Raw genomic sequence first — 26831 nt, forward strand, 5'->3', positions numbered from 1 at the left:
CAGTGTCTTGCCAGGAAAAACTACCGGGTCTCCACCCTCATAGAACCTCTACGCCTCCCCCTCTCACCAAAAGAAAGTGGGATTAAGACAAAGACCCGTGAATAGGCACATGGTCTGTTGTCCCCCTGTGATGCTGAACAGGAAGCTTTGCAGAAAAACAAAAGCCAACTTCTCCTCCCCCCCCTCCCCCCCTCCCCCCCTCCCCCCTCCCCCCCCCCTCCCCCCCCTCCCCCTCCCCCTCCCCCTCCCCCTCCCCCTCCCCCTCCCCCTCCCCCTCCCCCTCCCCCTCCCCCTCCCCCTCCCCTCCCCCCCTCCCCCCCCTCCTTCCGCCTTCACCTCTCCTTTTCTTCCTACTTCACACCTTCCATTCATCCCAAGTTCCCTCCACTACCCAGCTTCCTCCTCTGGCCTGGTCCTCTCTTGGTGTCACCCTTGCCTGCCCTCAGATCCTGTGCCTTGCCCTCTATCTCCTCTCCTTCTGTTGAGCTGTTTTAGCCTTAGCTGCTATTGAACTCTTCTTTCTCTTCAGCTTTCTTTCAGGAAAATGTACTACCAGTTGCCCCAAGTTCAAACCACTCTAAAGTTGCCACCATCATGATGATGATGATTATTATTATTATTATTACTTTTCTTTTGGTACCGGGGATCGAACTCAGGACCTCGTGCTTTCGATGCAGGCGGCAGGACCACTGAGCCAAATTCCCGGCCCTCACCATAATGATTACTAAAGACTAAGCCACAGCTGGGTGTGGTGGTGCGTATCTGTACTCTGCACTCTGGGAGGCTGAGGCGGGAGGACCCCAAACTGGAGCCTAGCCTCCACAACCTAGTGACTTAGTGAGACCCTGTCTCAAAATTAAAAATAAAAAAGGGGCTGGGAGTATAGCTCAGTGCAAAGGTCCTGGGTTCAGTCCCCAGTACTGCAAAAAAAAAAAAAAAAGGGAAGAAAAAGAAGAAAGAAACCCATGTGGGATATAACCATGGTCTCCATTTGAGATCATTAATGGTCACCACAGTCCCATGCGGCTTTCTCTGTTCCTGGTACTTACCCCTCCCCCTGAACAAGCCACACACCTGCCTGGACAGTGAATTCTGTGGCCACCTCAGGCTTCAGCTGCTCATCCAAGTTTGTGTAGCCACAGCCCTTAGTTAGCAAGGGCCCGCTAATGTGGACACAGTGCCTACTGACTGCATGGTAGATGCTGAATTTGACCAACATGTGTTTGTGTATAAAGGATAGCATGGATGCGACAAGGCAAACAAATGTGGTAACTTCAACTTTTTTTTTTGAGCCAGGGTCTTGCTATGTTACCCAGGTTGGCCGGAACTCCTGTATTTAAGTGATCTTCCTGCCTCAGCCTCTCAGGTACAATAGCTGGGACTTCAGCTGTGTGTCTCCACACCCTTATCTTTAATTGTTTTTTTTAATCATGGTAAAATGAACGGAAAATCAAGCTGGCCATTTTAGCCATTTTTAGGTGTGCAGTTCAGTGGCTTGAGGGCATTTGAATTGTTGCAGTTTCCGCCCTGTCCCCTGTCTAGACCTTTGATATTTTCCCCACAGGGAAACTCCATCCCCATTACACTGGGTCCCCTCTCCCACCCCAGCCCCTGGCAGTGTCCTGCATCTCCTTCCCCTGAGTTGGACCCCCGAGGGCCTTGTGTAAGTAGGGCCACATAGTGTTGTCCTCCTGTGTCTGGCTGGTTGCACTCAGCACTTTCTCATTCTGTGTGGAAAAGGCTCTGTCCTCCGGGTCACTTGTGGGAACTGGCTCTACCCCTCTAGGCCTGACGGTCTGCGGAGGCACTGCCTTCACTGCTCAGCACTCCAACAGCCCTGCCCTCCTTTATGTTTTTGCTTTTGTATTTTGAGTTTTGAGACAGGGTCTCACTATGCAGCCTAGGCTGGGCTTGAACTCATAGCGATCCTCCTGCCTCAGCTTCTCAAGTGCTGAGATCACAGCTGTGTGGCACCATGCCTGACTTATGTCATTGCCCTCCTTTACGAGGTGGGATAAGAATAAGCACGCTGCTTTTTCCTCCTCTTGTCAAGTCTGTCCTTATCCTGCAGCAACCTGTTTTTCCAGGGTTTCCTTGGCAAAGTAGGGGTCCCAGAGCCCACGGAATCCCACAGTGTCCTTAACGCTGGCCTGGGGCCCTTCTCATTTCCCCAGAAGCGAACCCCTCTGGACCTCCAGCTGCTCTCCTGTGTGTGTGCTTTGGCCACAAGACTCTCTTCCTTTCAGCACAAAATGGAGCTCTTGGGCGAGGCGTGACACGATTGTTTGTGAGTTTGCCCTGAAAAGGGCCCTGGACTTTTCAGCATTTGCATCAGGTGTTGCCCTCAGGAAGGGCCTGTCCTGCTGAGGGGGGACAGATAGCTAAGCCTTGCTCTGGTGTCCATGGAAAGCTCCCCCTCCCCGTGCATTGTTGCCATAGAAACCAAAACATGGTTCTTCAAAATAGAGAAGGAATCTCTCTGGGCATTGGGAACTTAGCAAAGCGAGAACATAAGTAAGCCTCCATAATAGATCCTGGTGTAAATAGCGAGTTATTAATAGCCACATGCATGGTGGAATTATCAGGTGAATTTTGCTGTCACTTCCAGGGAAGGCGAGGATGGCTGAATAGGCTCTCGTCTTCACTCAGTGCTGTAGGCTCTGCTGTGACAATCGCCACTGCCGGACGGACAGAGGAGACCTGGGTATGGACCAGCGTGTAACCAAGGGAGAGGCTGTGCCACTGCCTGTTGGGCTGCCTCAGCCCCTCCTCTGCCTAGCAGGGCACAACGCTGTCTCCCCAGGACCACATGGCAGTCCCAGGAAGTACTTGTCCAGAGTGTGACATGGGAGGCTGGCACAAGCCTTTCCATCAGCCTTCCAGCTGGCGTCATGCCCCACAGCTTCCTAGGACACAGGAACAATCTTTACCCCAGTCTGATCACTCAGCCTGTCCCTGCCCCTGAAGGATCTGTCCTGTCAGTGACAAGGGCTTCCTTTGCCTCAGATCTCCATCCTTTCTTCACCCGGCCTCCCAAGAGCTGTGTGTTCAGATCCCTAAGCACTTGGAACCTAGAGTTCCTTTTCTGCTAACAGACAGATTTCCTATCTCACTGTGAACTTGGCATGAGAATCTAGTTTTAGCTCTGAGCTCTTTAAGGGCTTTGATATTCACCTCCCAGAACCCCAGACTCCCAGACCTTTGTGGTTACGGCTGCTACTGAGTCAGTGGGTGGTGAATGCAGAGTAACATGATTTCCAAGCAAGGAAAACTACTCTTCTTAACATTGTCATTCCCAATCCCCTGATTCCTGGGAAGTCATGTAATTGGTGTCCAGCTCCCCTGCCTCAGTCCATAGGATTAGGCCCTGATAAGGACCCCAAGTCCTACCTAGGAGTCACAAAGCGCTTTGGTGTACTTACAGCCCTGGTGCAGATTCTCATCTTTGGCTGCACCTTGGAGTCTCTCTGGAAGCTTTCAAGAAGTGTTAGTACAAGACGGGCGATGTGATGAGCTGGCCCTTAGGCCCTGGTATGGCTTTGGTCTTCGTTTTTTTTCAAAGTTCCCCAGGTGACTATAACATGCAGCTGGCATGCCCCTAACAAAGGAAAGAAACTATGAATTGGGGGTTAGAAGTCATTATTAAATCAGAGGTCCTCAAGTACAGTGTTCTCCAACCTCTTTGACACCAGGGACAGGGTTCACAGAAGACAATTTTCCAGAGGTGGGAAGAGAATTCTTTGTTTGTTTGTTTGTTTTGGTACCGGAGATCAAACTCAGGACCTTGTGCTTGCCAGACAGGCAGGACACCACTGAGCTGAATTCCTGGCCCAGGAGAATTCTTTTTTTAAGTTTTTCTTTATTAGAATATTTTTGTGATACATAATAGTTACATCCCCCAGCACTAGCATCACTACCTCAGCTCCACCCCTTAGATCATCAGGCATTAGATTCAAAAGGAGCACAACCTAGATCCCTCATGTGCACAGGTCAGAGGAGGATTTTCACTCCTATGAGAATCTAATGCTGCCACTGATCTGACAGGAAGTGGAGCTCAGACGGTGAGGGGAGCCATGGGGAGGGTCTGTGAACACAGGAGGCTTCGCTTACTCCCCTCCTGCTGTTTCTAATGGGTTGATTTGGTTGCACAGTAAATCACAAAGGTAACTTCTAAGAGTCCCAAAGCTTCAGTCTCACCCTTGCCAGTGACAGCCAACCTGGCTGTGGCTTTGACAGATATGAAAACTCCTGAGATGAGAGATCCTAGTGGCAGCCAAGTTTGAGAATTGATGACCCACAGTTTGGCACCACAGACTTTGCTGGTTTCTGCATCAACTGGTGAGCTTGTCCTCAGCAGAGGCTGATGAGGCAGGAAGGGCCCTGGGTCCTGCACTGCTGAGGCACTCTGAGAACAGGCCCTCCCATGGGAGCTGGGGAGTCTCCTGAGAAGAGAGAGAGGTATCTCATGGGGCTGGTCTGCAGCAGCGCCTCACTTATGTAGCAGAAATGCCAAGACCTTAAAAAGTCAATGAAGCTTGGATCCTGTTACCAGTACAGTTAATTTATTTGCACTGTGCAATTAACAATTTTAACAAGTGTGTGTGTGTGTGTGTGTGTGTGTGTGTGTGTGTGTGTGTGTGTGTGTGTGTGTGTGTGGTGTGTGTGTGTAGGGGGGTGATACTGGCTTTTGCCCTGAGCAGCATCCCCATCCCTTTTTAAAAACTAAAAAATTTTAAGGCAGGGTCTCTCTAAGTTACTAAGTTGCCTAGGCTAGACTCCAACTCGTGGTGATCCTCTTCCCTCAGCCTCCCGGAATGCTGAGACTGCAGCGTGAACCACCACTCCCAGCTATTTGACAATTTTTAAAGGTTCCCTGGTGATGGTTATATGGAATCCCAAGTTGAGAACCCCCTCAGCATGGGCACTAGGGACTGGTTATATCTCTATGGGGCTGGGGATTAAAGCTCAGTGCTTCCGCCGCCTGTCTGGAAAGTGCAAGGACCTGAGTTTGATCCCCGGTACCAAAAAAAAAAGTTAAACAAAATATCTCTAGTTATGTAAATGATTAATGAATGGTTTCAGGTGGAGGAAGAAAGGGGAGGACAAAAGCAAGGCCAGGAGGAGCCCCCCATGAATGTCGCATCTGAAAAGAGGTCCCTCTGTAGAGAGAACTCACCATAAGGCAACCAGATTTTTTTTCAACTCATGTTAAGCTCCCGCTTTGCATATTGTTTGAATATATTTGCATGTTGACTATCAAGAGGCCCTAACTCCAAATATGTAAGATTAAAATAAGTTTGATCTTGCCACCTACTGCAGTCATAGTCATACCCAGTGTAAGACTCCAGTACAGAACAGATCTCCGAACAGCGGGGCTGTGGAAGGAGGGGACTGTGGCAGGAAGGGAGGTGGGGGGGGGGGGAGCTCTCCCTCCCTCTCCTCCAGAACCATGACAGCTCCTGCAGGCTCCGAGTCTGCGGTGAGCCCCGAGCTCAGTCCCCCTGTACCTTTTTCTTACTCCAAACAGCTTGGTGCCTTTGACTTTTCTGTTCAAGCTTCACTGTGCCTTGAGCCTCCTGGCCTGTTTCACAGGGCTTTCTTTTGGATGTCCTCCTGGACCTTCTGGGCTACCTCCTGCTGTACTCAGCACCACCCAGCTTGGGACCATTGCATACGACTGTGCAGGTGTGCCCTGGACAGGGCACCTCGCCTGGGTACTGTTGGGGCTGCATTCAGTCTGTCTCCATGTCGAGGTCATGCTGTGATAGGGCAGGAAAGGCCTTTCGGTCTCCAGCCACGGAAAGGTGCGAGGGGAACATTTTTCTAATCTGTATCATGTGGCTGCTGGAGGCCCAGTGCAGGGTGCCCATTGGGTGTCCACTAACTGCTCACTGAAGGAAGGAGTGAACAGAGGACACAGTAGAGGTGTGCAAGAGCCTTCCTAGTTGCCCAGGTAGGTAGAGGAGGCCCTGAACTAGGGTATAAATGTATTATGGGAAGGAGGGATACACGGGGGAGGATAAAAGGTTCAGATGTGGCAGAGAGGCACAGAATGAAGATGCCCACCACTGCTGAACTTGGCTCTTCCACAGGAACTTCAGTGCCAGAGGAATGGCAGCTGCTTCTGGAGATGTTTGGATGGGACTGTGTCTCCCAACAAGTCACATGTTGGAAGTTGCTTTCAGAGGTGGGATCTCAATGAGTGTGGTGGAGCACTCCTCTAATCCCAGCACTTAGGAGGCTGAAACGGGAGTATCTCTGTGAGTACCAGGCCAGCCTGGGCTACATAGTTCAAGGTTAGGCTGGACTGCATAGAGAGACCTTGTCTCAAAAAAAGAGGTGGGGCCTAGTGGGGGTGCTTAGGTCACCAGTCATGTGCTTACAGGGACTAAGGTAGTTTTTGTGGGGCCCCTGAGTTCCTCGGAAGGAGTGTTGTAGGAGCACACCTGCAGCCTCCGCCTTCCTATGCTTGCATGGCTTCCTCCATCAGGGCGACATCCCGTGACACAGCCGAGGGGCCCTCTGCAGAGTCAGCACATCCTCTTCGGACTTTCGCCTCTGAAATTATGAACCAAAGAGTTGTTTTTGCTCCGTAAAGTTACCCGGGCACAAGTACTTGTAATGGAAATGACAAGCAGACTGGCATTGCCATACCAAGGGCACAGGATGGGCCGAGCTCTTCTGTGCAGGCCTTGTGCCCACCGCATCCTTGGAGAGCTGGTCACCTTGGCAGTCTGGATACAGGAGTCCAGGCCAGGCCAGGTCCACAGTGGCACACTGGGAGACAGGTGACAGGTAACACAGCGACACCTGCCTGCTGCTGTGTTCTTTTTTTACCATGTATGTGAGCTTTCACCTGTGCAGGCAGCCATCATGTCGCTTCTCACTGAAGTAGAAATTGCTGCCAGCTTCTCACCCTTCTGATTGTCAGAATGCCGGGTTGAGCCATATACAGTTGCTGTTTTGTAGTAAAAAATGGGATATTTGACCCAATTTCATGTCATTTGGCTTATTAATGCTTTCCAATACATTACACTACCACTGGAGACCTTTTATAAATGCTCTTATTGGTTTGTTTTCAGCCATGTCTAAAAGAAATTAAAAAGGAATAATGTTCTTTCTGGTAAATGTGCAAAATAGAAAATAGTGTGCAGAGACAGAAAAAATCTAAATCCTAAGTTCTACAGGATAGAGGCATCCCTAGTAAACTTCAAATGTGTTTACTTCTAGATATTTTTCTTTGCAATTTTTACAAAAATACAATGGATGGGAGCTGGGGCTTTAGCTCAGTGGAATCGCACCTGCCTCGCAAGTGCAAGGTCCTGAGTTTGATCCCTGGTACCAAAACAAACAAACAAACAAAAATGGATGATCAGAAATATGGTGTGTGTTTAAATATACATATTAAGGGCCGGGGATTTAGCTCACTGGTTTCATTGCCTGCTGTGCAAGCGCAAGGACCCGAGTTCGATCCCCGGTACCAAAAATAAATAAATGTATTATAATAAAAAGCACATTACCATTAATTTTCCTCAAAATACTTCCCTTCACTTCCAACACACCCATTGTTCTTGCTATCTTCTGTTTGTTTTTTTTTGTTTGGTTTTTTCAGTACCGGGGATCAAACTTGGGACCTTGCGCTTTCAAGTCAGGCGGCAGAACCACTGAGATAAATCCCTGGCCCTCTTACCATCTTCTGAAGCAGTTTTGAAAGTCATCTTTTATATTTTCAGGATCTCAAAAAACAAAAAATGTTGGCCAGGGAAAAGGAACCCTTCTTTGTTTTTGGTGGGAATGTAAACTACTACAACCACTATGGAAATCCTCAAAAAATTAAAAGTAGAAATTCCATTTTACCTAGCTATTCCTCTTTTGAGTATCTTCCCCAAAGAGTTAGAGACATCCTATTACAGTGATACATGCATACTCATGTTTTGTTTTTTTGTTTTTTGGGTTTTTTTGTGGTACTAGGGATTGAACTCAGGACCTTGCGCTTGCAAGGCAGGTAACAGCACCACTGAGCTAAGTTCCCAGCCTGCATACTCATGTTTATAGCAGCACAATAGCTAAATCTTGGAAGCAGCCTATATGTCCATCAATAGATGAGTGGTAAAGAAAATGTGGTATTTGTATACAATGGAGTACTACTACTCAGCCATAAAGAAATACTTGAGTCATTTGTAGGAAAATGGGTGTACCTTGAGACCATAATGCCAAGTGAAGTAAATCAGACACACAAGGTTAAATATTGCAGGTTCCTCTTATGTGAGAAACTCAAAGTAAATAATTTAAAGATCAAAATTAAAGATAGATGATAGAAAACAGGGAGATAGATTCTTTGAGATGGGAAGGGGACCTAGGGAGGAAGGGAGAGGAGCAAGTGAGGAGGGAAGGGGAAGTAAGAATTAAGAGGTAATAAATATACATGCACTAACTCCCCACAATGAATGTATTCATTATGCCTTATAAACATGTACTGATAATTTTTAAATACACTGAATATGCTGCTGAGTGGCATCCAACACAGAAGAAGACTCCTGAAAGCATGGTGGAGTTTCTTTACCCACTGCATGGGTGTGTGTGTGTAGCTGGATATTGAACCCAGGACTTTCCACAAGCTAGGCCAGTGCTCTATTCCTAAGCACAGCCCCAGCTCTAACTCCTGTCTTTTGATTGCAGAGTGTAATCTAGATTGGAGAATTTAAGGACTGACTTCTCTCATTTGCCATTTGTTTTCTATATTTCTTGTCACTTATTTCCTGCATTACCTTCTTTTGTATGTTTGGTTAATTTTCTTTTTGGTAGTAAAATGTTTAAATTCTTTTATCATTTCCTTTTGTGTATAATCTATAACTATTTTCTATGTAGTCACCATGTGGGTTACATTTAGCATCCTAAAGTTGCAACACTTCAGTTTGAATTTATGCCATCCTAACTTCAATAACATACAAAAATTCTGTTCCTTCACAGCTCTTTTGGTTGTTAGTGTAACAGAATTACATCTTTACAGATTGTGTCTCCCAAAATATAAAATGATAATGCTTTTAAATACATTAGTCATTGAAATTATGTACAAAATAAAATGTGGGGTTACACAGCTATAATAATACTAGCTTTTAGACTAATACTTTTTTTAAAGTGCGTGTCTCTGAAATTACACAGGTAATGAAATTAGAAACGTTTGATGTTAAAAACTATTGTTACAACAATACTAGTCTTTATAATTGTTCATATATTTGCTTTTATTAAAATCTCTATAGGGCTGGGGATTTAGCTCAGAGGTGCCGCCACCTGCCTCACAAGTGGAAGGTCCTGGGTTCAATCCCAGGTACCAAAAAAAAAAAAAAAAAAAAAAGCTCAAATGATTATTAAAAAAATAAAAAAAGTAAAAAAATAAAATCTCTGTGTTTTCTGGGCTGAGGATTTAGCTCAGTGGCACTGCACCTGCCTCTCAAAGTGCAAGGTCCTGAGTTTGATCCCTAGTACCAAAAAAAAAACCACTTTGTTTTTTCATTAGCTTGAGTTACTGTCTAGTATTGTTTTATTTTACCCTGCAGAATTTCTTTAATTTTTCTTGTAGAGTGGGTCTAATGATAATGAACTCCCTCAGCTTTTGTTTATCTTGGATATCTTAACTTTCCCTTCAATTTGAAGGACAGTTATGATGAATATAGGGTACTTGGTTTACTTTTTTTGTTTGTTTAGCACTTTGGATCTATTGGCCCATTGGCTTCTGGTCTCCAAAGTCTCTGATGAGAAATCTATTTTTAGTCTTATATGTGATGATTTGCATCTTTCTTGCTATTTTCAAGATTTTCTGTTTTTCAGACATGCAAGTTTGATTTTAATGTGTCCCTGTGTTGGTCTTTCAGTTCATCTTAGAGTTGATGGAACTTCTTGGATATTGATATTCATGTCTTTCATCAGATCGGGCAACTTTTAATTTACCTATTTTTGTAGGGCTAGGAATCAAACCCAGGGCTTCACATATGCTAGGCAAGTGTTCTTCCACTAAGCTATGTCCCCTATTCAAAATTTAGATTTTTTTCAGCCACTATTTTTCAAGTATTTTCTCTACCCTTTTCTGCCTCTTGCAACTCCCATAATATGTGTTGATTGCCTTGATTGTGTCCACAAGTCCTATATGCTCTGTTCACTTTTCTTCAGTCTTGTTTCTGTTCTTGATAATTTCCATTGTCCTTTCTTCAAGTTCACTAATTCTTTTCCTCTGTTCAGACCTGACTTTGAGTCTCATGAATTTTTCATTTCAATTATTGTACTTTTCAGCTCTGGAATTTATTTTTTTAAAATCCTTTTTGGTTTTTTAATCTCTTTATTGGTATTTCCTCACACATTGTCTTATTAACATTCTTCACATCTTCCTTTAGTTCTTTGGATGTCTTTTAAGGCCATTGTTTTAAGTCTTTGTCTAGCATACTGGCCATCGAATCTTTCTGAGAAACAAATTTTATTGATTTTTTTCCCCTGTGAGCTATATTTTCCTATTTCTTTATGGGCATTGTGAGTAGTAGTAGTAGTAGTAGTTGTTGTTGTTGTTGTTGTTAAATTGGGCATCTGAATCTAAAAAATGTTGTAACTCTGTTAACTAGATTCTTCCCTTCCTGAGAGTTTGCTGTGTTTTTGTTACAGTTTTTGGTCTTTCAGTGGTGGTAGACCGTCTCTGTGCTATAGATCAGCCTACAGTGTAAGCTTCAAGTCTTCTCAGATTTTTTCTCAGACTTTCCCTGGGCAAGCAGAATTATTTTCTAATTTTCCCTTACATACAGTATGTTTTCTAATGTCTTTCTTTGTCTTTAATGTCTGGGTCCAAAAAGGAGAAGGAAAAAAGAAAAATTAAGGTAGGTGTGTAGCGCATACCTGTAATCCCAGCATCTGGGAGGATGAGGCAGGATAGTAAATTCAAGGTCAGTCTGGGCCACACAGAGAGGTGTGTGTGTGTGTGTGTGTGTGTGTGTGTTTGTGTATGAAATACTGGGATTGAACCCAAGGCCTCCACACTGAGCTACATCCACAGCCTTTAAATTTTTTTTTTTACTTTGAGACAGAGTCTCACTAAATTGCTTGGTTGCCCCAGGCTGGGCCTGAACTTGTGGTCCTCCTGCCTCAGCCTCCCAAATTACAGGGATTACAGGTGTGTACAACCACACTTTGTTGACACAGGTAGCTTGAGGCCAGCCCGGACTATAAAGTGAGACCTCATGTCAAAAAAAAGAGAGAGAGAGAAACTGGGTGTGGTGGCACATGCCTGTAATCTTAGCACTCAGGAGGCTGAGGCAGGAAGATTGCCATGAGTTTGAGACCTGCCTGGCCTTCATAGTGAGACCCTGTCTCAAAAAAAAAAAAAAAGGGGGGGGGAGAGATTGAGAGGGAGCTCTGGGGCCTTTAGAAAACACAATGGAGGGAGACACAGCAACAACACCCCAGCCTGTCTGTCTGCTCCTCTGATCAGCACTATCAATCAGTGGTCAGAGCACAGGTAAAATAAGATTAAGATTCAATTTTAAAGGTTACTAGCAAGAGGGAAAAAGGATGGGGATGTAGCTCAGTGGCGCTGTGGCTGCCTGGCAAGCACAAGGTCCAGAGTTCAATCCTTGATACAGGGGAGGGCAGATGCCCACAAATTTGGTAGATCCTCAAAACAACTGATTTTTCATCAGGTACAGTAAGTCATAAGTCACAGCAGTTAAAGCAAAATGAGGCTGAGTGTGGTTGTGCATGTCAGTGATCCCAGCACTTGGGAGGCTGAGACAGGAGGATCACTGTGAGTTCAAGGCCAGCCCAGGCTACACAGTAAGATCAAGGCCAGCCTGAACTACATAGGGAGACCTTGTCTCAAAAAGCCAAAAACCAAACCAAAACAAAAAACCAAAATGTTACAACCATGCAGAATATTTGATGGTATTAACTTAAGATAGCTACTGATGTCAACAGTTCTTATGAAGAGTACAATTGGCCAGGGATTTAGCTCAGTGGTGCCAATACCTGCCTCAAAAGTGCAAGGGCCTGAGTTCAATCCCTGGTACAAAAAAAAAAAAAAAAAAAAGAGTACAACTAACACCTACTTGAAATAGGTCACACTATTTATTTGCAGGAAAGACATTAGGGCATTTTTAGTCGGCTAGAGCCTAAACCTGTCCTTTGCCAGCAGTCTTCATGACATATACCATGACACATAGCACCTGTTACAAGCAGGACATGGGTGTGTAATTTATGCTGTGGCACTTGGCTTCATGTTCTCCTTTTGCCATCTTTAAATTCTAATCAGCCAGGAGTAATCCCAGCACTCGGGAGGCTGAGGCAGGAGGATCTCCATGAGTTCAAGGCCAGGCTGGGTTACATAGTGAGACCCTGTCTCTAAAACAAAATTCCTAATCTGTTTTAAACAGGAGATTCTTCATTTCCATCTCACACTGGGTCCTGCAAATTATGTAACTGGTCCTGATTATGAGAGCTGATTTCCTCTTCCTTCACCAAAACTTACATTCTAAGCATAAAGCATTGTTTTTACAGGACAAGCTTGGGTCAGGTTGGGGCAGGGGGCAGCGTGAGCCCAAGGAGCTGCTGGCCAGGAAGCTGAAGTAGTTGGAGGGAAGAAAGAGCATGGATTAGGAGCAGGCAGGCACGGCTGCCCCTAGGTTCTCCCTGAAGAACCACTACACCTCCTCCTGCTGTGCGATGCCCAGCACCCTGTCGCCTAGCTCATCTCTGCCAGCTTGTTTTAGAGCTTTGAGTGCATTATTGCCTTCGCTTACTCTTTAGCAGCCTGCAGAATGGCGAGGAGTTAAACTTCCAGGAATGCAGTTGTCTGTAGTGCAGAGCTAGACGCGGCCTGCCATCCACTGTCCTCCTACTCATGAGGCAGCCAGCCTATCTCGTCTGCTGTTGGAATTGAACTTGAATCACCTATTGCCTACTTTTAAAGATGGAATGTCAAAGAGGGTCCATATGGATGCTTATATAGTTTGTGTTCTACTTTTTGATTTACGCGTAATTGTAGATAGTATAGATCGACATCTGTAGTCAGCAATCCAAAATGCTTCAAAATTCAAAACTTTTTGGGCACCAACATGCGACCACAAGTGAAAACTCTACACCTGACCTCCTCATGTGACAGGTTGCAGTCCAAACATGGTACACTAAACATACTACATAAAGTTAGGCTGCAGGTGTAGCTCAGCGGTTAGAGCTTATCTAACACTCTTGAAGCCCTGGCTTCAGTCCCCAGCACTGTACCCCTCTAAATTTATTTTTGCATAAAATTACCTTCATGAATTTCATATTTATGCTTGCGTCCCCTCCCCAAGACGTCCCTCTATGTGTATGCAAGTGCTCCAAAATTTAAAAATTCCAAAATCCCAAACACTTCTGGCCCCAGTATTTCAGACAAAAGATATTCGACCTGTGTTATTGTTTAGTGTCTTTTGGATGTACATTTCTCATCTTGTTTGCCATGGATGCTATCTGGACAGCATACTGATACTGGAAGTATTTTTGTAAGATTAGGTACACTCTCCTCCATCTCCCAGAAGATAATGCCAATAAACAAGACCGTGTATTTTAATTTTAATTTTATTTATTTATTTTTGCGGTGCCAGGGATCGAACTCAGGATGTTGTGCTTTCGAAGAAGGCGCGGTGCCACTGAGCTAAATCCTTGGCCCTTGGACTGTGTATTTTTAAAACCTCAGCCAAATGACATTTTGTTCATTAGGGTGTGTTTGTTTGTTTGTTGTTGTTTTGAGCCAGAGTCTCACTATGTGGTTTAGGCTAGTCTTGGCTTCACTGTGTAGCTCAGGCTGGCTTTGAATTTATGGTGATCCTCTTGCCTCAGCCTCCTGGGTGCTGGGATTACAGGTGTGCACCATTATGCTGAGCTTCACTGATTATATCTTGTTGTGATTGCTTTTCAAGATTTTAACATGGGATTGTGTTCCGCCCTAATTTAGAAAGATTGTCTATATGTTGTATTTTAATTTTTCATTAAAATAAGTTTTTTTGCAAATTTGTGAATGCAGAAATTCCATTCTGGACTAATCCCACCTATGTCTCCTGCAGGAGCACCTCCCTAGCAGCCGATGTCCCCAGGCTTCGCTATAGTTCCTTGTCCAGTCACAAGTATATTCCTCGGAGGGCAGTGCTATATGTACCTGGGAACGACGAAAAGAAAATAAAGAAGATTCCTTCTCTGAATGTAGACTGCGTGGTGCTCGACTGTGAGGATGGTGTAGCGATGAACAAAAAGGTAAGGAGCAGGTTCTGATGGAAGAAGAAAGGGATTGGACCGTGCTGGTCTGTGGCAGTATTGCTCCCTATTTGGAAAGATTCCGCTATACTCATCACTTGCTGATTATTAACATTTTTTATCCAGCTTTTATATGGGTTCTGAATGTGCAGATGTGTCTTTTTTCCTGAGGGAAGGGCAGAATTTGATCAAAATGTACCTGTGTCCAGTAGATGTGACTATTGTGTGTACAGGTAAAGAGGCAGACAGTCCGTTTTGGGCCATAAATACTTGCTGGTCTGGGTGAGTGAGTTACACAGTTCTAGAATTATCGTGTAAAATTCTCAGGGCATGGGCCTGGGATTTAGCTCAGTGGTTTCACCGCCTGCTGCGCAAGCGCAAGGACCTGAGTTAGATCTCGGGTACCAAAAAAAAAAAATTCTCAGGCCAATAAAATACAATCATTTCTTGTCTTTACCACCAAAAATCATAGTGGTCTTATCTTCTAAGACAAATGGCAAGAAAATAAAAGGTAGTTGTCCATGGGTAAATTGCCAGTTTCCATACTTAATTAAAGAGAAACTACTTACAGAACCTTCAGGTTGCGTTAGCCTCTGCCTGATTCCTCATGCCCTGACCAGAGAAATGAGCCTTACAGAATCTGTTTGTAAACAGCAACAAAAGGTTGTTAGTTGGTGATGATGTAGGGCATGCTTTTGGATTAATTTTATTTTGTGTAACTTTATTTCCTAGATTTTTATAATGAACGTGATTTTTTTCAGTAATTAGGTAAAATATATAACTTTGTTTAATAATAACTTATGGTTGCATGGAACGTTTTTGGTTAAAAATATGATTCCCTTGGTCTTTATTTATGCGGTCCCTGGATGGTGCAGTTAGGCTGGGAGTGGAGCGGGGCTGGGGACAGAGGAGCAGGCTGTCTGGATTTATGCCTACTGGGGGGAGTCTCTTGCTTCCTGATGATCTGAAAGAACCTGTACTATATGGCATTCTGATTTGATTACTTTCCTTGGGCATTCAGCAAACAAATATTTACCTTAATTGAAAAATAAAGTTGATTTCCTGCATCATCCTAATACTGGTCAAACCAAGGCTTTTGAAGCATTTGGAAAAGGATTAGAATAAGCATGTGGAATCTAAAGTGTCTTCTCAGTATTTTTGGCATGTGCCAAGGAAAATGCAATTAATCTTCTCTCTCCCAGAGATTAAGGTAAATATGTCCTTTTTTTGAAGCTATAATGTGATTCCAGTATGCTTCCTCCCAAACTCAGGTAATGTGCTCTGCGTTAGATACTAAATTGTAATTTGGGTTCTGTGTGACCCAGGGCAATTCACTCTATTTCTCTGCCTCGATTTCTTATCTGTACTGTGGGGATGACAATATCTTCTTTTGTCAGGGACAGGGATTATTATGAGCAAAAAGTTGATAAAGTGCCTGGGAGTAGCTTGATTTCCTATAGGAAGCAGATTAGATAAAGCTGTAGTAATCACGATTAGAAGGGAATTTATTTCAGCATTGTAGCATAGTGAGCCATTAGGTGCCTGATAAAGTTCTAATTATATTTCCTTGCAACTCTTGAGGCTGTCCTCTTAGACCCACCTGAGGATGTTTCCTGACCCCAGATGAGCTGGAAATGTGATCCCTTCCTGCCTTCCATTTCCTCACTGTTTATCTGTGCCTCAGCCCTCCTGAGACCCAGTGTCACAGGAGCTGAGCTGCTGTTCAGAAGAAACCAGAGGCAGAGAAGAGTTCACGATGGACGCGTTGTGCTCGCCATCTTGGACTATATGTTTACATGGGTCTTGGTTGGGCCAGGTTATGGTTTACATCTAAAAATGTCCCCTAGCCAGGCATGGTGGCAGACATCTGTAATCCCACCACTCAGGAGGCTGAGGCAGGAGGATTGCCTCAAGTTCGAGCTCAGCCTGGGCTACACAGTGAGTTTAAGGCCAGCCTGAGGTACATAGTGAGAACCTATTTCAAAAACTAACTAACTAAATAAATGTCCCCCAAGGTCTCATGTGCTCATAGGTGGGGCTTTTGGAAGATGATTGGATTATGGGGGTTGCTAGCTGACTTGCTGCTAGGAGGTAGAGTCTGGTTGGAAGAGGTGGCCTGAAAGGATTGATCTCTTCCCTGCGCCTCCCTGCACCCTCTCTTTGCCCCGCCCATGCCACGAGCTCTTTCTCCTCTGCCATTCCCTTCTGCAGTGCCATCCTGCCTTGGAGCCAGCCAACTATGCACTGAACCTCTACACACTGTGAGCCGAAATAAACCTCTCCTCCTCTAAGTTGTGGGGGCTGGGAATCGTGTCTCGGTGACAAGAAAGTGACTAAAACAGGCCATTCTGGTTCTCTTGATGCAGCTGACCATGCATTAATTGCTGGACACATTCTTCTCCACATGTAGAGCTTAGAGTGAACTAAAATTCCCTTTGTGATCCACAGAAAATCTAATAAGGCAGGACACCACATGGGAAAATGTTCTTTCTTAAAATTTCTACCTGGAACTTAATTTCACCTCACATATATCAACTCAAAGCCCTAGTCTGTCAAGGTTTTTGGGATTTGATCTCATTATCCAATGTTCTTATCATCTGAGAGCCTAACAAGCACACTATGGGAAAACGGAACTGATTCCTGAGGGAAATGTCAGAGGGTGGAGCCAGCTGCTGCACAAGCTTGGGCACTGGGAACTTCCTTAGAGGCTTCGTGAGCAATGTGTATACAGTGCTGACCAAGGCTAGGCACTGAGATGTAGACGACAGCCAGGGAGAGACTGTTATTACATCATTTTACAAGAAAGGAAACAGGCATGTTCATGAGTGGTACTGGGGGTAAGGTTATTCAGTCACCTAACTCCAAAAATCCAGTCTTTTCATCAGGATGTTATGAAATTCTATTAAATGCTTTTTCAGAATGAAGATGCATTCCCAATATACCAGCCTAAAAATATCTTTTTAACCCTGTAACTCTAGACCAGAAAAACGAGGCCAGGTAAACAAGACTGGTTCTTGATGAGGCTGTGTCAGTACCTAGTTGCTATTCCCTCCTTTTTTTTTTTTTTGGTACCGGGCATTGAACTCGGGACCTTGCGCTTGTAAGGCAGGTGCCAGAACCACTGAGCTAAATCCTGGGCCCCAGCTATTCCCTCTTTTTGAAGTGGTACAAATGAAAGAAAAAATGGTTTACTGATAATTTCCTATCTAACATGTAATATTATTTTACATGTACCATCTCATCTAAATATATTATTTTCATATATATATCTTAATTCTTACAACTAAGTTTTGAAATGTGTTCAAGGTTACATTGCTATTAAATGGCAGAACTCAGCCTGATGTGGCAAATGCCTGTAAATCCAAAACACTGGGAGGCTGAGGCAGGAGGATTGCAATTTTGAGCCCAGCCTGGGAAACTTAGTGACTTAGCAAGATCGTGTCTCAAAATGAAAGACAAAAAAGGGTTGGGATGTATCTCAGTGCAAAGGCTCTGGTTTCAACCCCTCACTACCACAAAACAAACAAATGGCAGAACTCAGATTTGTATTTTCTAGAATTTTTGATGGAATCAGCCTGGAGCTCACTGTTGATTCACTATCAACATGATTCACGATTCACCATTTCCCCTTTTTTCAAAAGTTAGTGCCTTGGCCCAACTTTGTATTCTCTGTGATTTCTCAGGAGTTACTGACAGGAGCTCTGTGCTTATATCTGCAAATTTTCCCAGTGCCATGGAGTTGTAATTCATTTAGACCCGGGACTTCAGTTCATTGGAAATGTCCAGGTGTGTTGGACTCTTCTAATACATCTCAAATATTTTTCTTTTTTGAAGTCACCTCTTAATCAGTTTCCTTAAAGTTTTTCTTGATGGAGGAGATAAGAGACTTTTTTAGTGAGTTTATTTCTTATTTAAAAAATGCTTATTTAACTCTTATTTCAGATTATCCTATTTATTTTTTGCTAATCTAAACTTTTATTGCCTAAGGCAGCTTTCTGGTAATTATAAAAATGTGGTCACTTCATTTTATATCTCATTTCCTTTCTTCCCGTTATTAATGACTACCTCCATATCTTATTTGATGAGCATGGGCTTAGAATGAAGACAATAGGAGCTCCATGCCGCAGTTTATAAGGCTCCCATACCTTCCGGCAGGCTCTAACCCTGTCCTGCTAATCCAATTTGTGTTTAAGGAGCTCCTTCTCATGGCCCCAAGCATGGATGATGAAAAGACGCCTGCACTCTCTCTTATCACCTCCTGTCATTGTTAGATCCATGAGGAGGTGCAGGTTGTCCAAGCCACTGCTTGCTGGGCCACGGGAAAAATACACCAAGTCATGCACAGAATCTTGGTGACTCACCGTGACACTGGGTGTCGAGCAGTGGGAGTGGAGGAGGAGGTGGAGGCCGATTTCAGGGCTGCTATTTCACTAGAGTAAATATTTCACTAATTAAGTGTAAGTAAGCATGCAGTGCCTAAATAAATATGGAATATCTGCTGATGCAGGCACCATGTAAGGCAGGAGGGACACAAAAGTGGTTGCATGATCCATGGTTTGGAGGGGATGTAGGCCAATGGTAATACAGGCAAAAAAGTTAGAGTAAGGTCTGTGCGACCCAGCTGTTTCTCTTCTACACATCGTTCTGAAAGAGTTAAAAACATCATATTACAGTGATGCATAGCAGCTAACTCATAACAGCTAAATCCTGGAAGCGGTGGCTTATATGTCCATCAACTGATGAACGGATAAAGAAAATGTGGTACTTACACACAGTGGAGTACTACTCTGCCGTAACCAAGCATAGATTTGAGTCATTTGTAGGAAAACAGATGCACCTTGAGACCATAATATTAAGTGAAATAAATTGGACACACAAGCTTAAATATCGCCTGGCTTCTCTTATATGAGAACCCCAGATTATAAATTAAAGAGGAAAATAAAAGATAGACAATAGGAAACAGATCTTTTGCAAATAGGAAGGAGACTTAAGAGATGGAGGGAGGGGCTGGGGATTTAGCTCAGTGGTTTCGCTGCCTGCTGCTCAAACGCAAGGACCCGAGTTCGATCCCCAGTACAAAAAAAAAAAGTGGGAGATGGAGGGGAGGAAAAGAGTACAGGGGGGAAGGAGGAGGGAAGGGAATAAAGAGGACGAAGAAGAATTACAGTGTGTTATGTACATGAACCAGCTCCCTGTGATGAACGTGACCTTTATGCATTGCAAACGTACTAATACAAGTAAATTTTGAAAAAAAAATTTAAAAAGAAAGTTCTAGGAGAGCACATCCTTTTTAAAATTTGACTCTAAGTGCTCCCTCCCCCCATATGGGAATCAAACCCAGAACCTTGTGTTTGTGGGCTAAATCTCTGGCCTCTAAGTGCTTTTTTTGGGGGGGGGGGTACCGGGGATCAAACACAGGACCTTGTGCTTGCGAAGCAGGTGGCGGCACCACTGAGCTAAATCCCCGGCCCTCTAAGTGCTTTTTAGTTGCCATTCTGATTTCCTGCTTGAACCATGAAAATCAAAATGGTGCTTTCCAGACTCTGGTTTGATAATTTTTATTTGTTCCTTTGTTTCTTTTGATTTTTTTTTTACATTTCCCCTCTGTGGACTGACACTTTTGTAAAATAAAATAAAATGCTGGAAAGGTGAAATGCTACTCGTGTGTGAAGGCAATGTCAACTGCTATAAAAGCATCTGTTGATTTGGGGAGTTCTGGGAATTGAACCCAGGGCCTCATACATGGTAGGCGAGTACCCTGCCTCTGAGCTACACCCCTAGGCCAGCAGATGCCAGCCTCTCACTTTCCACTTCCTGTTTAACTCAGAGTGGCATGTAAGATTGGGAGAGATCACGCTTTGAGTAGCAAGAACTTTGAATTTTTAAATTTCCAACTGTATGGAAGTTTGTTTTATCATTTTGTTGCTGACTTGTAACATACTTGCAGTGGCTAAGAATATGGTGGGAATGGTGGTGATTCTTTAAAATCCTTCCAGTCTTCCTTCAAGACCTAGTGCTTGCAAAGAAGGTATTATTTTCTATTTGCAGAGTTCTCAGTATTTTCCATTAGACTAAGTCTGTTAGTAATGTTCAAATATCCAAATTTGTACTGATTTTCCTCTGCTTGTTGTATCAACAGTTGAAAGAGGCCAGTTGAAATCTACCCTTCAAAGGAGAATCTGCCAGTTTCTCTCTGATGTTCTATCAATTTTTGCTGCTGATAGCTTGAACTTATGTTAATAGGTATATACGAATTTAGAATTATTACATCTTTTTGGTACATTGATTAACCTATTATTATGTACTATTTTTGTCCCCTATAATGCTTTTTGCTTTAAAGTATATGTAGTCTGGTATTAAAATAGCAAAGACAACATTCTTAGTATGATTTTCATGCTTTTGCTTTCAACTTTTTCATCTTTATGCTTTAAACATGTATCTTACAGTTTAAACATTTTTATATCCATGTTGATAATCTCTGTCTTCCAACTCAAACGTTAATCCATTTATGTTTTTTTTGGTACTGGGGATTGAACTCGGACCTTGCACTTGCAAGGCAGGCACCCAAACCACTGAGCTAAATCCCCGGCAAATTTTTGTTTTGAAACAGGTTCTTGCTAAGTTGCCCAAGCTGGACTCAGACTTGTAATCCTCCTGCCTCAGCCTCCCAGAGTGCCGAAAGTACTATTATGTACCACCACACCCAGCTTACTCTTGAAATTTTACTAATTGTATTCAGTAAAGCTACAGATTGATATATATCTTCTTCCTGGACTACATAATAAACTTAGACGACATTAGATCCAATCATCTTTAAAATGTCTGTGTTATTTTTTTCCCAAGATTTAAGTCATTTCGTTTTAATCTCACACATTTTATATCACTACTATTACCATTTTATATATACATTACTTATTTAGATTAACTTTCATATTTTACCACTTCTTTGTTCATCATTCCTTCTTGCATCTCAGACCTCTCTGGGTTCATTTTTCTTTCTCCTGAGGTGTGTTTCAGAATTTTCTTGTAGCTGAGGCACTCTTGATTTTTTTCTCTCCCAGTAGTAGGGATCGAACTTAGGACCTTGCGCTTGCCAGGCAGGCATGGCACCACCAAGCTACATCCCCACCCTCTTGGTTTTTATTTGAGGATGTCATTACTGTTTGACCCGGTACAGAAATATAGATTGACAGTCTCTCTCAGAACTTTGAAGATATAATTTCACTGTGTTCTGGTTACTATTACTACTTTTAGCTTTTTTTGAGGGGGCGGGTACGGGGAATGGAACTTGGGATTGCGCTTGCAAGCCAGGCGCTGGAACCACTGAGCTAAATCCCCATCCCCCTACTACTTTAAGCTTTGAAACTAGGTTGCTTGTCTTTTTTCTTTGGCTACATTTAAGATCACTTTAGTTTACTGAAATTTTATTAAAATGTAACAGTATAGATTTATTAATCTTTTCCCTTCCTACTCTCTTCCTTTTTGATTGGTGTAAGCTGTGTTTTTTTCTTTTTTTTGTACTGGGGATTGAACTTGGGTCCTTGTGCTTGTGCAGCAGGCGACAAAACCACTGAGCTAAATCCCTGGCCCTAAGCTGTGTTTTTTATATTTGTGGATTCATGTCCTTTACCAGTTTTGCAAAATCTCCGTTAGCACTCAAATATTGCCTCTATTCCATCCCTCCTATTCTTTTCCTTCAGAGATGCTGAATACACACATTAAGGAACTTTTAATTCTGTCCTTTTTGTCTCTCAATATCTTCTTATAAGTTCTATTTCTTTGTCTCTTGAGGTTACATTCTAGGTTAGTACTTCATATCTAATTTCTAGTTTTCTAATTCTCTCTTCAGTTGTATATAATCTGGCACAACATCTGGGTTTTAAATTTTAGTGTTTATATTTTTTATATCCAGAAGTTCTATTTGGTTCTTTTTCATATCTGCTTGGTATAATCTGAATCTGATAATTTCAATATTTTAGAGCCTAAATTACTTTTTTTTTTCTAAATTACTTTTTATTGTTTCTGCTAATCCTTCTTCGTGGTGTGAAACTATATTGACTGGAATGCCAAGGGCCTAGAGAGAAAGGTTTTCCTCCAGAGAGACTGTAAACTACCATATTGCTAAAAATAAAGTACTGATCTTTTAAAATTTTTAATAATAAAATTGAAATTAATTAGGTTTTTTGTTTTGTTTTGTTTTTTTAAGACAGGGTCTTGTTATGTAGCCCAGGCTGGCCTCAAACTCATGATAGTCCTCCTCCCTCAGCCTCCCAAGTACTAGGGTTACAGGCATGCACCACCACACCTGGCCCTTATTTGTTTTGTGTGTGTGTGGGGGGGGGGTTGGTACTGGGGATCGAACTCGGGACCTTGTGCTTGTGAGGTAGGTGGCAGAACCACTGAGCTAAATCCCTGGCCTCTTTGTTTTGTTTTTTTTGTGGCAGGGTCTTGCTGTGTTCCAGGTTGTCCTTGAACTTGCAGTCCTCCTACTTCAGCCTCCTGCTGTGATTACATGTATGTGATACTGCTTTTTTTTATTAAAAGTTTTTAAAAATATTAGTCTAAATGCCTGTAATCCCAACACTTGGGAGGCCAAGACAGGAAGATTGTGAGTTTAAGGACAGCCTGGGCTACATAGGGAGTTTAAGGCCAGTTTGTACTATAAAAGAATGCTACAAAGGTCTATAATTCATTCTTTCCTTTTGGTACCAGGGATCGAACTTGGGTCCTTGCGCTTGCGAGGCAGGCAGCAGAACCACTGAGCTAAATCCTCGGCCAATAATTCATTCTTACACATACTCATGATCCTTCAGGAAGCCAAGTAACTCTAAATTTTGGTTCAAGGAAGGTTTTTCTGTAGGAACCTAAGCTCATAAGGCCTGGATGCTGCTGGTGGGCAGCTTATGTTGATATGCGCAGCCTGGTCAGTGAACGGTGGAGGGCCTGTGCTATGGCTTGGATCAGGACTGTCTTGCAAAGGCTCGTGTGTTGAAAGCCTGGTCCCCGTGTGTGGTGCTGTTGGAAGATGGCAGAAACCAGCTGGTGGGGTGTGGCTGGAGGACGGAGGTCACTGAGGGTGTGCCCTTGGAGGCGACCTTTGTCCCTGTGCCCTTGCTGGCTGTCTTTGCTTCCTGTTTGCCATGAGGGGAGCAGCTTTCCTCCACCACCCTCTTCCACATGATCTGCCTTGCCTCAGGCCTAAAAGCAATGGAGCCAGCTGACTATGGACTGAATGAAATCTCTGAAAATATGAGCTAACAACACCTTTTTCCCTTTAAGTTGTTTCCCTCAGGTATTTTGTCATAGTGTGGCAACAGAAAATGCACTTAAATTTTCCATTTGTGATGCTGTCTAGTCAAGGCACATGCCATCTCATTTGACCTATTCCCTTTAATCTGTCCCATGGGGTTGATGATAACAAGACACACACCACCTACCAGGGGCCGGCCGGAAGGTTCAAAGGGGGACACACCTTGTCACCTTGTAAGCTCTCAAGCACTATGTAAATGGTTTTTCTTTTCTTTTCTTTTCTTTCTTTCTCTCGCTCTCTATCTGTACCTTTCTTTTCTTCCTTCCTTTCTTCTTTCTTTTTTATAAAGTAGTGTAACATTTTCAAAGTGCTGAACCTTAGGGCTGGGATGTAGCTCAATGATAGAGCACTTGACTGGCAAACACAAAGCCCTTGGGTTCCATCTCAAACACCCCTTCCACCCACCCACCCCCTAGAAAAAAGAGTGGGGGAGGAGGCAGAGGAGAAGGAAGAAACTTAGAAAACAGAGAGAATGGAAAACTCATTCCTTAAAATATCTCTTTCATATAAAAAGGCATAATTGATGGCCAAGAAGACAGATTTAGGGTTGGGGGTACAGCTCACTGGTAGATCACGTGCTTAGTATGTGCAAGGCCCTGGTTTGATCTAGAGAGCACTGGAAAAAAAATTTAGAACCAAACTATGCTAGTGTCTGATCCTTGTAACATCTTAACCTGACAGTGTGATCTGGGCAGTCTCCCTTCTCTCTGGGCCCATCTCTAATGTAAAATAAAGGTAAGAATAGTAATAAGCTTCCTACCCCACCGAATTTTTGCTCTCTCTCTCCCTCCATCCTGGGTGTCAGGACATACTGCAGGCCTGTATCCATTAGGGTGCACTGCCTGTGGAATCAGGGTGGAAGAATGCAAAATGGCCGTCTGCACACTGCAAGCCCAGAAGATCCAGTTGGAGGCCAAAGGCCTGGAGCTCACTGCAGAGTCTGGTGCAGGTCTCTGCTGGAAGGCCAAAGAACCTGTGGTAGAAACACCAAAGGAACTGGAGACCAAAGTCCAAAGGTGGCGAGGAAGATCAAAGCTCCTCCTCTGAAGAAAGGGGAAGCCTTCCTTCTTCGTTCCATTTTTATTCCATCCAGGCTACAAGCATGTCAGTTGATGCCACCCACATCCAGGGCAGGTTTTCTCTCTTCAGTCTTCAGAATATGTGTCAGTCATCTACAGACACACCGAGAGCTTTACTATGTTAGCACTGCACGCTAACCCATGGCACCACTGGAGCTCCATCTGCTGGGCGGTCCTCACCCAAGTCAAGATGACACATCACAATTGATGATCGCAAGGCCACAGGGAAGGCTAGCAGCTCTGGAGGAGAGAACAAGGGAGGGCGGCTTTAGGGCGAGGGCTGTGAGACTGTCCCCTCCTGGGGAGCCCTGTCCTAAGTGCTTCTTCCTCACACACAAACCCCCTAAAGGATGCCTGGGGTTGCCTGCAGACTCAGAATGGGCAGTTGAGCCTGTCAGTTGAGCTGCCACATAGTTAAGAACCTCCAATATCATCCAAAGTGTTCAGCTGATTGTCACTCTTTGATGAACCTATGTGTGCTATCCTGGCCCTCAGCCCTGTGAACTCCTTACCCTTGAGGCCCGCTGTCATGCCTTTCATTGTGTACAGATGGAAGAACCTTTTCTATCCTAAGCATATGAATTCTCTCCTATTTGTACATCCTCCTTTGTGTGTGCTCACATTCACACACACACCAGCATACAGACCCTAAAGCCCCATTTGTACTTACACCCTGTATGTACACACAAATCCACTTGGCTAAATTTTCCATTCCTTGGTGTCGTCACTCTTGTTGAAATGAATTAGTAGAGTGGCTAGGTGTACTCTTCCTGCAGGGAGAAAGCTAAAGGGGAACGATTCAGTGTGCACAGGGGCCTGGGGCGCCCCGCCTCTTCAATAGGGGTGTGAATTAGGATGGGAACGCTCCTCTCCCAGGTGCCTCGCCTTTATTAAAAGACTCAAGGGCTTGGGAGATTTCTTCAATAGCAATCGGGGTATCTGCGGGTCTTTTTGGAACAGTATGGAAAGCTGAACTGTGCTTAGGAACTCTGCAAGGTCTTTTTGATCCTTAAAGGTTCTGATATAAAAACCTGTTCAGGTTTTTATAAAAATAGGAAAGTGTTTTCAGTCTTTTATTAATCTCTTCATACCCTTAAATAACCTTTCCCCCTTTGAAGGGTAATTGTTAAAAAAACAAAAAATCAACCAAACAAACACTTTTTTTCCCTCTCTCACTGTTTTATTCTTCAAACCAGGCATCTTGTTAATACAAAGATTCAAGTATTTCTATTAGGGTCATAATAGTCAGCAATTTCCATTTAATGAGCGCAACACAGTTTCTTTACAAAGAGTTGCAGGCTTTAAATTGTTAGTTATTTCTTTTCTTGCAATTCCTAGGAATCCAATTAAGACTGAGTATGACCCAAAATACATAACTACAGAAAGCCAAGACCTAGGCAATAAAACAGATCTTTGAGTTCCAGCTTAAAATTAAGATTCAAAAAAAACAAGGAAAGAGTCCAGCTTAAGTGATCCCAAAATTTCTAAATGTAGAAACTGCGGCCATGTCCTCTAAAATGAGGTAAGAGATAGCTTGGAGACGACAGTTGAGTGAAAAAAAATCATTAAACTTCTTTCAACTTTAGTAATTACTTAAAATCCATATTTTAAAAAAAAATGGGTGATTTTCCCAAAATAAGATCAAGAGGTATTAGTTGTTAAATCAAGAACCAAGGATGCACCTATAATCCCAACTACTTTGGAGACAGGCAAGAGGATTGAGAGTTTGGGCAGAAGTTTGGGTTCAACCTGGGCAACACAGTGAGACTCTCAGAACAAAAAAGCCTGGGATGTAGCTCAGTGGTAGAGCACCCTGGTTTAGTCCCTGGTACCAAACTGAACCAAACCAAACAAGTATGGAGAGCACTGCCAAATAAAAAAGCGGTAACACGAAATTTTGCAGAGGGAATTTTGATACTGAAATACAGTTTTTTTCAGGTTTTCTTCACTGGCCACAACTGATAGCAATGTATTAAATATCACCATGTTTTTAATAATAAATCAGTGGGTATATTAATGGGTAAGTTAATTATTCTGATTTACAGAGACAACTGAGGAATAATACAATTTTGCCAGGTGTTTTAACACATATCAGATCTTCTCCGGGTGGTAACGAGTGATGGTAGTGTTTTAATTCTAGTATATACCTGGCAAGATGGTGTTTTATTGGTAAAAGACAA

General features: G+C 43.4%; 1 protein-coding gene across 5 annotated transcripts in view; it reads left to right on the forward strand.

The window, feature by feature from the left end:
* Clybl (citramalyl-CoA lyase) overlaps window positions 1–26831 on the forward strand; it is a 225499-nt gene that overhangs the window by 117758 nt on the left and 80910 nt on the right. For all 5 annotated transcript variants that reach the window (XM_004858621.3, XM_004858622.4, XM_087193076.1 and 2 more), the window contains exon 2: window positions 14076–14262. In XM_004858621.3, coding sequence (XP_004858678.1) covers window positions 14076–14262 — 187 coding nt within the window. The remainder of the gene's footprint in view (window positions 1–14075; window positions 14263–26831) is intronic.

Source organism: Heterocephalus glaber, unplaced genomic scaffold (assembly GCF_053883595.1).
Source record: "Heterocephalus glaber isolate CG9 unplaced genomic scaffold, H.glaber_assembly_v1.0 deba00001579, whole genome shotgun sequence".
Lineage (NCBI taxonomy): Eukaryota > Metazoa > Chordata > Mammalia > Rodentia > Bathyergidae > Heterocephalus > Heterocephalus glaber.